General features: G+C 38.8%; 1 protein-coding gene across 12 annotated transcripts in view; it reads right to left on the bottom strand.

Moving 5' to 3' along the window:
* The window catches only part of SENP7 (SUMO specific peptidase 7), a 186,252-nt gene that overhangs the window by 120,174 nt on the left and 52,345 nt on the right, over window positions 1–13,733 (bottom strand). For 11 of the 12 annotated variants that reach the window (XR_004349610.1, XM_032629915.1, XM_032629914.1 and 8 more), the window contains one exon: window positions 13,086–13,184. The exons of the other annotated variant lie outside the window; for it this stretch is intronic. Coding sequence is in view for 10 of the 11 variants with exons in the window: in XM_032629915.1 (XP_032485806.1) it covers window positions 13,086–13,184 (99 nt within the window). In the remaining variant the exon portion in view is untranslated. The remainder of the gene's footprint in view (window positions 1–13,085; window positions 13,185–13,733) is intronic. 12 annotated transcript variants of the gene reach the window in all.

Below are 13,733 nucleotides of genomic sequence, written 5' to 3'. Positions count from 1 at the left end.
TTTCACGCAGATGGCGCCAAAGGCGAAGAAAGAAGCTCCTGCACCTCCCAAAGCCGAAGCCAAAGCAAAAGCTTTGAAGGCCAAGAAAGCACTGTTGAAAGCATCCACAGCCACAAAAAAAGAAGATCTGGATGTCACCCACCTTCCAATGGCCCAAAACACTGCAGCTCAAGAGGCAACACAAATATCCTCAGAAGAGCACCCCTAGAAGAAACAAGTTTGACCACTATGCCATCATCAAGTTCTCCCTCACCACCAAGTCAGCCATGAAGAAAATAGAAAACAACAACACACTGGTGTTCATTGTGGATGGCAAGGCCAACAAACACCAAATTAAACAGGCTGTGAAGAAGCTCTGACGTTGACATGGCCTGATGGAAAGAAGAAGGCATATGTTCTACTGGCTCCTGACTATGATGCGTTGGAGTAGCCAACAGAATTGCGATCATCTAAACTGAGTCCAGCTAGCTAATTCAAAACATAAAAGTTTTCATTGTAAATAAAAAAACTATAGATATTAAAAAGATCAGTGGAGCACAAGAAATTTTTTTTTTTTTTTTTTTTGTGGTACGCGGGCCTCTCACTGTTGTGGCCTCTCCCGTTGCAGAGCACAGGCTCTGGACGCGCAAGCTCAGCAGCCATGGCTCACGGGTCCAGCCACTCCGCGGCATGTGGGATCTTCCCGGACTGGGGCACAAACCCGTGTCTCCTGCATCGGCAGGCGGACTCTCAACCACTGCGCCACCAGGGAAGTCCAAGAAATTTTTAGAACAGTGAAATTATTCTGAATTACACTGTAATAGTGGATACATGTCATCACACATTTCTCAAAACACACAGAATATACTATACAAAAAGTGAACCCTAATATAAACTACGGACTTCAGTTAATAATATAACAGAGGTGTTCCAGTTCACAATGATGATGTAGGTAGTGTCCTGAATTCACTTCCTCCCATGGACACACCAAATCTACAGCTACATACAGAACAACTCCCTCTGAAAGAAATCCAGAAACTAGCTGAGCAACTCTTATCACACAAATGAGAAAAAACCCGCATCAAAACTGGTAGGAGAGGGCTTCCCTGGTTGTGCAGTGGTTGAGAGTCCACCTGCCAATGCAGGGGACACGGGTTCGTGCCCCAGTCCGGGAGGATCCCACATGCCGCGGAGCAGCTAGGCCCATGAGCCATGGCCGCTGAACCTGCGCATCTGGAGCCTGTGCTCTGCGACAGGAGAGGCCACGGCAGTGAGAGGCCCGCGTACCGCAAAAGGGGGAAAAAAAAACTGGTAGGAGAGGCTGAGACATAATCTCTCCATAAACACCATCCCCAGCAGATCAGAACACAGCCAGAAAGGAACTCACAACTCCCAGCTTTTTCCTAAGGAGCAATGGGTTTGCACCCCACATTTAGCACCCCAACTTTTAAGATTATCACCAAGGAGATAGGCCCCCAAAACATTTAGCTTTAAAAGGCAACAGAACTTGCATCTAAATATAAGACCCATAAGGCTTTGGCATACTAAGACACAGTTCTTAAAAGGCTCACATGGACTCACCATGGCTAACCCTCCAAGACCCAGAATAGAGGCAGCAGACTAAAATGAACCCAGTCTTTCTATAAAAGAGGCCTATTTGTTTATCACAAAATCTGCAGTATGAAGGGCAGGCTTCTAATTTAATATGCATCCCAGGTCCAACTGCAACACTCTCCAGAGACCACGGAGGCAGGTAGGCACCATCTCTGAGCTCTCCCTCTACCTCCAGGTTGCCCTTATCTCCCAAAAAGGAGCTTATGCACAAGACTGGCACACCACTTTTTGCAGCTGCTGCCCAGGGGATACCCCTTAATCACCTGGCTCTGGTGGCCAATGGGGCATATGCTCGTAGGTCCCACAGGACTAAACCTAAGAGCAGAACAGTTTTTAACCAGCTATCCCCCCAGGTTACAGCACAGAGCAAACAAACAGAAACACCTGTCTGCCAGTCTTACTCTGATAGAGGTATAGCTGTGTACTTTTTTTTTTTTTTTTTTTTGGCTGTGTTGGGTCTTTGTTGCTGCACATGGGCTTTTTTCTCTAGTTGCAGTGAGCAGGGGCTTCTCCTTGTTGCAGTGCATGGGCTTCTCACTGCAGTGGCTTCTCTTTGTTGAGCATGGGCTCAGTAGTTGTGGCTCGCGGGCTCTAGAGTGCAGGCTCAGGAGTTGTGGTGCACAGGCCTAGTTGCTCCACGGCATGTGGGATCCTCCGGGACCAGGGCTCGAACCTGTGTCCCCTGCATTGGCAGGCGGATTCTTAACTACTGTGCCACCAGGGAAGTCCCTAGCTGTGTACTTTAAAAGCTGCTGCCTGGGGGACTGGCTTCCAATCAGCCTGCATCTAGGTGCTAAGATCCTCTCCCTTGGGATATGGACAGGTCTTGTCACACTCAACTACTGGAAGCCACTATAAACAAAGAAGACTGCTTGGACAATCACAGAGGTCTAAGAAACAACCAAGAGTCAGGACAGGATTAAAGGATAAGGTTCAGGTCCTTATCCTTTATATATAAGATCAGTCTTTCAAGACTGAGAGAGGTGGCTGTTTTATCTAATACATGGAAACTAACCAGAGAATGAAGGAAAATAAAGCAGAAAAATACATTACAAATGAAAGAACAAGATAAAACCTCAGAAAAAAACACCTTACTGACTGGAAATAAGTGATCTACCTGATAAATAGTTTAAAAAATTAGTCATAAAGATGCTCACCAAAGTCAAAAGACCAATGCGTAAACAAAATGAAAATTTCAACAAAAAGAAAGAAAATATAAGAAAGTACCAAACAAATCACAGAACTGAATAATATTAATGATTGAACTGAAAAATTCAATAGAGAGATCAACAGTAAACTAGATGACGTGAAAGAAAGGATCAGTGAACTCGAAGACAGGGCAGTAGAATTCATCCAATCAAAGGATCAAAAAAAGAATAAAAAGAGTGAGCATATACTAAGGGACTTATAAGACAACACAAAGGAGAACAATATTCACATAATAGGAGTACCAAAAAGAGAAGGGGGGGTAGAAAACTTATTTAAAGAAATACTGGTTGAGGGCTTCCCTGGTGACACAGTGGTTGAGAGTCTGCCTTCCAATGCAGGGGACATGGGTTCATGTCCCGGTCCAGGAAGATCCTACATGCCACGGAGCGGCATGCCATGCCTCTGAGCCTGCGCGTCCGGAGCCTGTGCTCCACAACAGGAGAGGCCCGCGTACCGCAAAAAAAAAAAAAAAAAAAAAAAAAAGGCATCTTGATTAGTTGCTAATAAAACTCTTAAAAAAAAAAAAAAAAAGGAAAAGAAATACTGGTTGAAAATTTCCCTAACCTGTGGAAGGAAACCAACATCCACAGTCAGGAAGCCCAGAAAGTTCCAAATTAGATGCATCTATAGAGAGCCACACCAAGGCACATTATAATTAAATTGTAAAACGTTAAAGACGAGGAGACAATCTAAAAAGCAACAAGAGAAAAAACAACTTCTTATATACAAGGGAACCCCCATAAGACTATCAGCAGATTTTTCAGCAGAAACTTTACAGGCCAGAAGGGAGTGTCTCAATATATTCAGAGTGCTGAAAGAAAAAAAAAACTGCCAACCAAGGACACTCTACCCAGCAAAGTTGTCCTCCAGGACTGAAGGAGAGATAAAGAGCTCCAGACAAGCAAAAGGTAAAGTTCCAGAGAAGCACCACTAGACCTGCCACACATGAAATGTTGAAGGGTTTTCCTTAAGCCAAAAAAGGAACTAATTAGTTACAAGAAAACATATGAAAGTATAAATCAGAGTGGAAATAAGTGACTAGAGAGTGAAGCGATAATAGGAAAGATCAATGAAACTAAGCTTTATTTTTTTGAAAAGATAACCCAAAAATGGCCTTTAGCTAGGCACAACAAGCAAAAAGGAGAGAGAACTCACAAAACAAAAACATCAAAAATTAGGAGATATTACTACTGATCACAGTACTATAAAAGATCGTAAGAGACTACTATGAATTATATGCCAACAAATTGGACAACCTATAAGAAATGAATAAATTTCTAGAAACATAACCTACTAAGACTGAATCATGAAGAAAGAGAAAATATGAACAGAACAATTACTAGTAACAAGACTGAATCAGTAATCAAAAACCTCCCAACAAACAAAAGTCCAGGACCAGATGGAGTCCCTGGTGAAGCCTATCAAACATTTAGAGAAGAATTATTACTAATCCTTCTCAAACTCTTCCAAAAAACAGAGGAGGAGGAAACACTCCCGAACTCATTTTATGAGGCCATCATTACCCTAATACCAAAACCAGACAAGGACACTACAAGAGAATTACAAGCCAATATCCTTGAGGAACACAGATGCAAAAATCCTCAACAAAATATTAGCAAACTAAATTCAACAATACATTAAAAGGTTCACACATCATGAACAAGGCAGATTTATTCCAGGGATGCAAAAATGCTTCAACATCCACAAATCAATCTATGTGATACATCACATTCATCAAATGAATGATGAAATCATATCATCATATCAATAGATGCAGAAAAAGCATTTGGCAAAATTCAACATCCATTCACCATAAAAACTCTCAACAAGGCAGGTATAGAGGGAATGTACCCCAATTATGTACAACAGGACACGTATAACAGGCCCACATCTCATGTCACACTCAACAGTAAAAAGCTGAAAGCTTTTCCTCTAAGATCAGGAACAAAACAAAGATGGCCACGCTCACCACTTTTATTCAACAGAGTACTAGAAGTCCTAGCCAGAGCAATTAGGCAAGAAAAAGAAATAAAAAGTATCCAAATTCGAAAAAAAGTAAAACTGTCTCTATTTGCAAATGACAAGATATCATACATAGAAAACCCTAAAGATCACACCAAAAAAACTGTTACAACTAATCAATGAATTCAGTACAGTTGCAGGATACAAAATCAACATACAAAAAAACAATTGCATTTCTACACACTTACAATAAACTACCTGAAAGAGAAATTAAGAAAATAGTCCCATTTACAACTGCAGTAAAAAGAATAAAATATCTAGGAATAAACAACCCATACACTGAAAACTGTAAGACACTGATGAAAGAAATTGAAGAGATACAAATAAATGGCAACATATGCCATACTCATGGACAGGAAGAATTAATAATGATAAAATGGCCATACTACCCAAAGCAACTTACAGATTCATGCAATCCCTATCAACATTCCAACAGTATTTTTCACAGAAATGGAAAAAAACAATCTTAAAATTTGTTTGGAACCACAAAAGACCCTGAATAGCCAAAGCAATCTTAAGAAGAACAAAGTTGAAGACACCACACGTCCTGATTTCAAACTACATTACCAAGCTATAGTAATTAAAACAGTATGGTACTGCCATAAAAACACAAAAATAGATCAACTGAACAGACTAGAGAGCCCAGAAATAAATCTACACATATATGGTCAATTAATTTATGATAAATAACACTAGAATGTACAGTTGGGAAAAGACAGTCTCTTCAATAAATTATGCTGGGAAAACTGAACAGCCATATGCAAAAGAATGAAACAGGATGACTATCTTACACCATACACAAAAATCAATTCAAAATGGACTGACTGACTTGAACATAAAACCTGAAACTATAGAACTCCTAAAAGATAACATAAAGGGTAAGTTCCTTGATATCAGTGTCTTAACAATGATTTTTTGGACTTGACACCTAGGCAAAGGCAATAAAAACAAAATAAACAAGTGAGACTACATCAACCTAAAAATGTCTGCACAGCAAAGGAAACCATCAATAATATGAAAAACCAATCTACAGAATTGGAGAAATTATTTCTGAAACATATAACTGACAGGAGGCTAACATCCAAAATATATAAAGAACTCATACAACTCAATAGCAAAAACAAAAGATCTAATTTAAAAATCGACAGATCTGAATAGAAATTTTTCCAAAGAAGACATACATATGGCCAACAGGTACATGAAAAGGGGCTCAAGATCACTAAACACCATGGAAATGCAAATCAAAACCACAATGAACTACCTCCTCACACCTGGTAGAATGGCCATTATCAAAAAGACAAGACATAAAAAGAGGATGCGAGGATGAGGAGAGGGACTTCCCTGGTGGTCCAGTGGTTAAGAATCCACCTTCTGGGACTTCCCTGGTGGCGCAGTGGTTAAGAATCCACCTGCTAATGCAGGGGACACGAATTCAATCACTGGTCCAGGAAGATCCCACCTGCCGCGGAGCAACTAAGCCCATGTGCCACAACTACTGACTCTGCACTCTAGAGCCCATGAGCCACAACTACTGCAGCCCGGCTGCCTAGAGCCCATGCTCCGCAACAATAGAAGCCACCACAATGAGAAACCTGCCCTCTGCAACAATGAGTAGCCCCCGCTAGCCGCAACTAGAAAAAAAAGCCCGCATGCAGCAATGAAGACCCAACGCAGCCATAAATAAATAAATATATAAATTTATAAATTTATTTTAAAAAAAGAATCCACCTTCCAATGCAGGGAACGCAGGTTCAATCCCTGGTCGGGGAGCTAAGATCCTACATGCTGCAGGACAGCTAAGCCTGTGCACCACAACTAATGAGCACGCATGCTCTGGAGCCCGCATGCCACAAGAGAGCCCACGTGCTACAACTACTGAGCCCGTGTGCTCTAGAGCCCATGCGCCACAACTAGAGAGAAGCCCATGTGCTGCAACAGAAGATCCCACGTGCCACAACTAAGACCTGACACAGCCAAATAAATATGTATTTAAAAAGAAAAAAAAGGATGAGGAGAAAATGGAACCCTTGTGCACTGCTTGCAGGAATGTAAACTGGTAGAGACATTATGGAAAATACTATGGAGGTTCCTCAAAAAAATTTTTAAAAACCACCATATGATTCAGCAATTCCATTTCCACTTCTGGGTATTTTTCCTTAGAAAACAAAATCACTACCTGAAAAAAAAATTATCAACAACTCCATGTTCACTGCAATATTATTTACAATAGCCAGGATGTGTAAACAATCTAAGTGTCCATCAATGGAGGAATGGATAAACAAAATGTGGCATGTGTACATATATATATACATACACATATATACACACACACACACACACACACTTTAATGGAATGTTATTCAACCATAAAAAAAGAAGGAAATCTTGCCATTAGCAATAACATGGGTAGACTATCAGGGCATTATACTACGTGAAATAAGTCAAACAGAGAAAAACAAATACTGTACGATCTCACTTACATGTGGAATTTTTTTTTGAATCTGAATTCATTGATACAGAGAACAGATTTGTGGTTGCCAGAGACAGGGGTTGAGAGCTGGAGGAAATAAGTGAAGGTGGCCAAAAGGTACAAATTTCCAGTTATAAGTCCTGGGGACATAATGTACAGCATGGCGAATTAGTTAACAAAGCTATACTATACATTTGAAACCTGCTAAGAGAGTAGATCTTAAAAGTCTCATCATAAGAAAAAGAAACTGTAACTATGTATGGTAATGTATGTTAACTAAACTTACTGTGGCAATAATTTTGCAATTTAAATATGTATCAATCATTATGGCTTTCAGAGATGGTGAAGCTGGGGAGCTCCCAGCTGGGAGAAGGACATCAGATCTCACTGTCCTCCCAGCCTTTCAACCCTCCTCCAAAGCCCCTAGATAAAATGGCTCGATCCCCAAAATAAATAAATAAATAAATAAATAAATAAATATCATCATGTTGTACACCTAAAACTAATACAGTGTTACATGTCAATTACATCTCAATATTAAAAAAATGTATCAGTATTTGGCTCACCAACTGTAACAAATGTACCACATTAATGCAAGATGTTAATAATAAGGAAACTGTGTGTGAGCATAGGGAAGGGCAGAATGAATATATGGGTACTGTTTGTACTATCCCTTCAATTTTTTGGTAAACCTGAAACAACTCTAAAAAATAGTCTATTATTTTAAAAAATAAGCAAAATGACAGCACCAAGTATTGGTAAAGTTACAGAGCATCCAGAAGTCCCATACATTGCTGGTGGGAATGTAAAATGGTATTCTGGAAATCAGTTTGGCAGTTAAACATACACTTACATATGATTCAGGAATCCCACTCCTAGGTATTTTTCCAAGAGAAATTTAAAAACTTCTGCTCACAAAGAAGACCTGTATACAAATATGTATAGCATCTTTATTCCTAACTGCCAAAAACTGGAAACAACCCATATGTCCTTCAGTGGTTAACGTGGGAATGGTTAAACAAACTACTGATATATACAACATCGATGAATCTCAACGGCATTATACTACATGAAAAAGCCACTCTCAAAACATTAAAAAATTACATACTCCATGATTGCATTCATGTGACATTCTGGAAAATACAGAACTACAGGTAGAGAAAACAACAATGTTACCATGGGTTAGGGATGGGGATAGGGAGTAACTACGAAGGGGATAGCACCAGGGAATTTTTTGGAGTGATAGAACTGTACGGTATCTTCACTGTGATGATAGTCATATGAGTCTATACAGATCTTGTAACTCATAGGACTGTACACCAAGAAAAAAAACGATAAATACACACACACACACACACACACACACACACACACACACACACACCCCTTTATAACGGTGGTGGCTGCAAAAATGTATACCTTTGTCAAAATTCAGAGAACACTTAAAATGGATTAATTTAATTATATGTAAATTAATTGCCAATAAAATATATTTTTAAAAGGGCAAAAAATTTGAACAGACACTTCACAAAAAAGGAAAACATACAACAGCTAATCAACATATGAAAATATTTTAACACCATTAGTCACCAGGGCAAAGCAAATTAAAACCAATTAAAAACAATCCCAAAAGTCCATCAACAGAAGAATTAGATTAATAAATTGTGTTATACTCATATAACAGAATATTACTTAGCAGTAAAAAGAAACAAACTGGGCTTTCCTGGTGGCACAGTGGTTAAGAATCTTCCTGCCAATGCAGGGGTCATGGGTTCGAGCCTGGTCCGGGCACCACAACTACTGAGCCTGCACTCTAGAGCCCACAAGCCACAACTACTGAGCACACATGCCACAACTACTGAAGCCCGCATGCCTAGAGTCTGCAACAAGAGAAGCCACCATGATGAGAAGCCCACACACCACAACAAAGAGTACCCCCCGCTCACAGCAACTGCTGATAGACAGAAAACAGGAATGAGTTTCAACAACGTTTTACTAAGCAAAAGAAGGCAAACACAAAAGAGTATACACTATACGAATAGGCAAAACTATCTTACAGATATAGAAATCAGAAAATTAGTTGTCAGGAACAGGGTGGGAATAGGGACAGCAGGCAAAGAGAAGATACAATGGTAAGGGGCATAAGGGAACTTTCAAGGCTCACGACAATGCTCTATTTCACTGAGATATTGGTTGCATATGTTACATTAGTCAAAGCTCATCCAATTATACACCTAAGATCTGTGCAGCCTGCTTTATATAATTGTATCTCAGTTGATACCAAAAATAAACAAGTAATTTAAAATTCTGCTGAAGATAGCATAATCTGAAGATTATGGAGAGTAGTATTTATCCCTTTTTATTTCATTGAAACCTACAGCGTGTGGGAGAAACAACAAAGCAAGATTTTGGTACTGCCTCAAACCCTACAAACTATGAAGCACACTTAACAAATACCGTTAAGTCTAAAGCAACATGGGAGCAAGGTAAAGCTGACACATTTGCCACTTCAAATCTCAAACAGGATGTAGATTTCCCAAAAGTTAAGTATCACTATCCTAAGGAACACGTGCAACTAGAGTGGGAAACTGGTCATAGGAAAAGAAAATATGTCTCTGAGGAGGCCTTGTTTCACTCAGTGGGTAGAGAGAAGTAGGAGAAAATAAGCCATTACTTCTCAGGAAAAGGAGACTGCTGAAATGAAAAGGAGTTAAGGAAAGATTATATAACATAGAGTTATGTTATATAACGTAACATAGTTAAGGCAGATTATATAACATAGACACTTAATACCTAAAGAGCTCTCTGGGGACTTCCCTGGTGGCACAGTGGTTAACAATCCGACTGCCAATGCAGGGGACATGGGTTCAAGCCTGGTCCGGGAAGGTCCCACATGCCACAGAGCAACTACTAAGTCCGTGTGCAACAACTACTGAGCCTGCGCTCTAGAGCCCACTAACCACAACTACTGAGCCCTCATGCCACAACTATTGAAGCCCACATGCCTAGAGCCTGTGCTCCGCAACAAGAAAAGCCACTGCAGTGAGAAGCACACGCACCGCAACGAAGAGTAGCCCCCACTCACCACAACTGGAGAAAGCCCGCGCGTAGCAATGAAGACCCAATACAGCCAAAAATAAATAAATAAAATAAATAAATTTATTTCTTAAAAAAGAGCTCTCTGGTGATCCACATCTGCCTCTTGAAGGCCAAATACTAAAGGAAGATTATGTGACCCAAGGGTAAAGGAAAAAACACATTTAGTAAGACACCCCTTAAGAAAACAAACCCAACAAAAAGCATCCATCTACTTCCAAGAGACTGTGTGTGTGTGTGTATTTAAAATGATATATATATCTTATTTTTACTCCATTCAGTATTCTAAAACATAAAGTAAAATATATAAATGCAGAGATAAAATTTTCTTAAAATAATGTATGTTGGGGACTTCCCTGGTGGTCCAGTGGTTAAGAATCTGCCTTCCAATGCAGGGAAAGCAGGTTCAATCCCTGGTCCAGGAACTAAGATCCCACATGCCATGGGGCAAGTAAGCCTATGTGCTGCAACTACTGAGCCACGTGCCACAACCAGAGAGCCCACGGACCACAACGAAAGATCCCCAAAACTAAGACCCAATGCAACCAAAAATAAATAAATAAATATTTTTTTTAAAAAAAGCTTAAAAAAAATAATGTATTTTTTTCTTCTACTGGCAACAATTTTACTGCCTGATAATATCCAGTAATAGTAAACCTGTAGAAATACAGGAGCTCTCACTGGTGGCAATATAAATTGGTGCAAATCTTCTGTGAGACAGTTTTGCAATATTCATTAAAATTTAATATACAAACTTCCTTAGACCCAGTAATCCCACTCAAAAATGGTTCCCTGTTTACAAAAAATGAAGGCCTTGCAATATTGTTTCTTTCAGCAAAACTCTAGAAACAACCAAATTGTCTAATATCAGTGCACTAAGTGAATAAATTATTGTATATAGTATATTTTTGGAGTACTGCAAAGCCAATAAAAAACAAATAAAAGAGACAGATCTAAATGTGTTAAAATAGAAGAAAAAATTAACAATATTACTAGTATTACTATGTATTTCATGATCCCGCTTAAGCAATGATCAAAAAATAATATAGAGTCATATGGGGGCAATATGCTTTCTTTTCCTTGAAAGGAATTTAAAAAAACTGTCAGCAGTGACTGCATTTAGGAAATAGTCCCATTTGTTATTTCCCTTTTTTGTACCTTGTATAAAAAGCAAATGCATTATTTAATTATTAAATTTTTAAATAATGTTAGGGAATTCCTTGGTGGTCTAGTAGTTAGGACTCTGTGCTTTCACTGCTGAGGGCATGGGATCAATCCCTAGTCAGGGAACTAAGATCCTGCAAGCCATGCAGTACGGCCAAAATAAATAAATATATAAATGTTAAAGCAACTAATACTAACAACAAATCTTTCCTCTGAGAACAAGTTATAGTAAATGGTTAATTTTTCTTGTCTGTAACATAAAAACACATACATTCAAGGTGACTTAAAGTCTGTTATCCTAAAATTCTCCTGTTGTGACCTGAACTGTCTCTGCCAAAATTCGTATGTTGATATCCTAACCTTGAACATGACTGTATGTGGAGATAGGGCCTTTACATAGGTAATGAAGTTTAAATGAGGTCATAAGGGTGGGACCCTAATCCTATAAGACTAGTGTCCTTATAAGAAGAGGAAGAAACTCCACGGATGTGGGTGCACAGAAAAGAGGCCATATGAGGACAAAGCAAGAAGATAGCCACCTGTAAGCCAAGGAGAGAGGCCTTAGTGAAATGAACCCTGCCAGCACCTTGATTTTGGACTTCCAGCCTCCAGACCTGTGAGAAAATAACTTTCTGTTGTTTAAGCCATCTGACCTGTGGTCTTTCGTTATATTAGCCCTAGTAGACTAATACGTATATCCTCAAATGGAGAATTAGAAAATCTTAGAAAAATTCTATTTTTAAAACCTTGACCATGAGTTGTGCCAGTCAAGAAAAAAAAAAAAAAATTATAAAGTGCTATCTTAAGCTTTATTCATGAGAACTCTATAGTAATACTTAATAGTGATAAAATTACTCCAGATTTATAATCAGGATAAGATACAGTTGTGTCGGGCTGGGATGAATTGGGAGATTGAGATTGACATCTGGGTCAATCTATTTCATACGCCACTGCATATGAAATAGATAACTAGTGAGGACCTGCTGTATAGCACAGGGAACTCTACTTGGTGCTCTGTGGTGACCTGGATGGGAGGAAATCCAAAAGGGAGGGGATATGTGTATACATATGGCTGGTTTACTCTGCTGTGCAGAAAGGAGCTAGCACAACATTGTAAAGCAACCGTATCCCAATAAAAAATAAATATTTTAAAAATATATATATACACACACACACATATAGTTGTGTCACCTTTTAAGATGTACCCTCTCAAACTTACAAAACAGAGAAAAAGAGCAAAGGATTCTAATAAGCTTAATATTCTCATAAATTTTAAATATAATATATATTACAATAATGAGATTTAAATTCATGAAGGAAACAACCATGCATAATAAGATGTTCTTAGATCTAAATTGAAAAAGACCCTAACCTCAAAGCATCACTTCAACATTTGCCAGAAATAAATTTAAAACCTGCAATTAGAAAACAAAAAAAAGGACATATAAGAAAATTAAAATTCAGCTTTATTAAATTATTTTAAACATACCAAGTAACACCACATACTTAAAAGGAAATAGTTTTTATTTACCCCCTGCAAAGAAAGATCCCAGCGTTCTGAGCTTCTCAGTTTGGACAATGGTGACTTAACACAAACATCCTCTGGTTTTGCATTTAACATCTTTTTTATCTGAAACCAGAATGAGAAAATAACCAGTTTAACTGAAATATAAATAAGAGCTGAATGAGCTAACAGAACCATTATATTACTTGCATTAATATTTTGGTATTAGTTTTAAAGAGTTTTAATTAAATTCAGTGCTTACTTTATAGGTAGTTGAATATAATTTTATAAAAAGCCTCTCTCATTCAGTAAAAAAGTAGATAAATGAAGTATCACAATAACGTGTTTTTTTTTAACATCCTTATTGCAGGATATCTGCTTTACATTCTTGTGTTAGTTTCTGCTATAAAACAAAGAGAATCAGCTATACGTATACATATATCCCCATATCCCCTCCCTCTTGTGTCTCCCTCCCACGCTCCCTATCCCACCCCTCTAGGTGGTCACAAAGCACCGAGCTGGTCTCCCTGTGCTATGCAGTTGCTTCTGACTAGCTGTCTATTTTACATTTGGTAGTGTATATATGTCAATGCCACTCTCTCACTTCGTCCCAGCTTATGCTTCCCCCTCCCTGTATCCCCAAATCCATTCTCTACGTCTGTCTTTTTTCCTGTC

This window comes from Phocoena sinus, chromosome 4 (genome assembly GCF_008692025.1).
Source record: "Phocoena sinus isolate mPhoSin1 chromosome 4, mPhoSin1.pri, whole genome shotgun sequence".
Taxonomy (NCBI): domain Eukaryota; kingdom Metazoa; phylum Chordata; class Mammalia; order Artiodactyla; family Phocoenidae; genus Phocoena; species Phocoena sinus.
The sequence above is the reverse complement of the archived record's forward strand: the minus strand, read 5'-3'. Positions and strand labels throughout refer to the sequence as shown.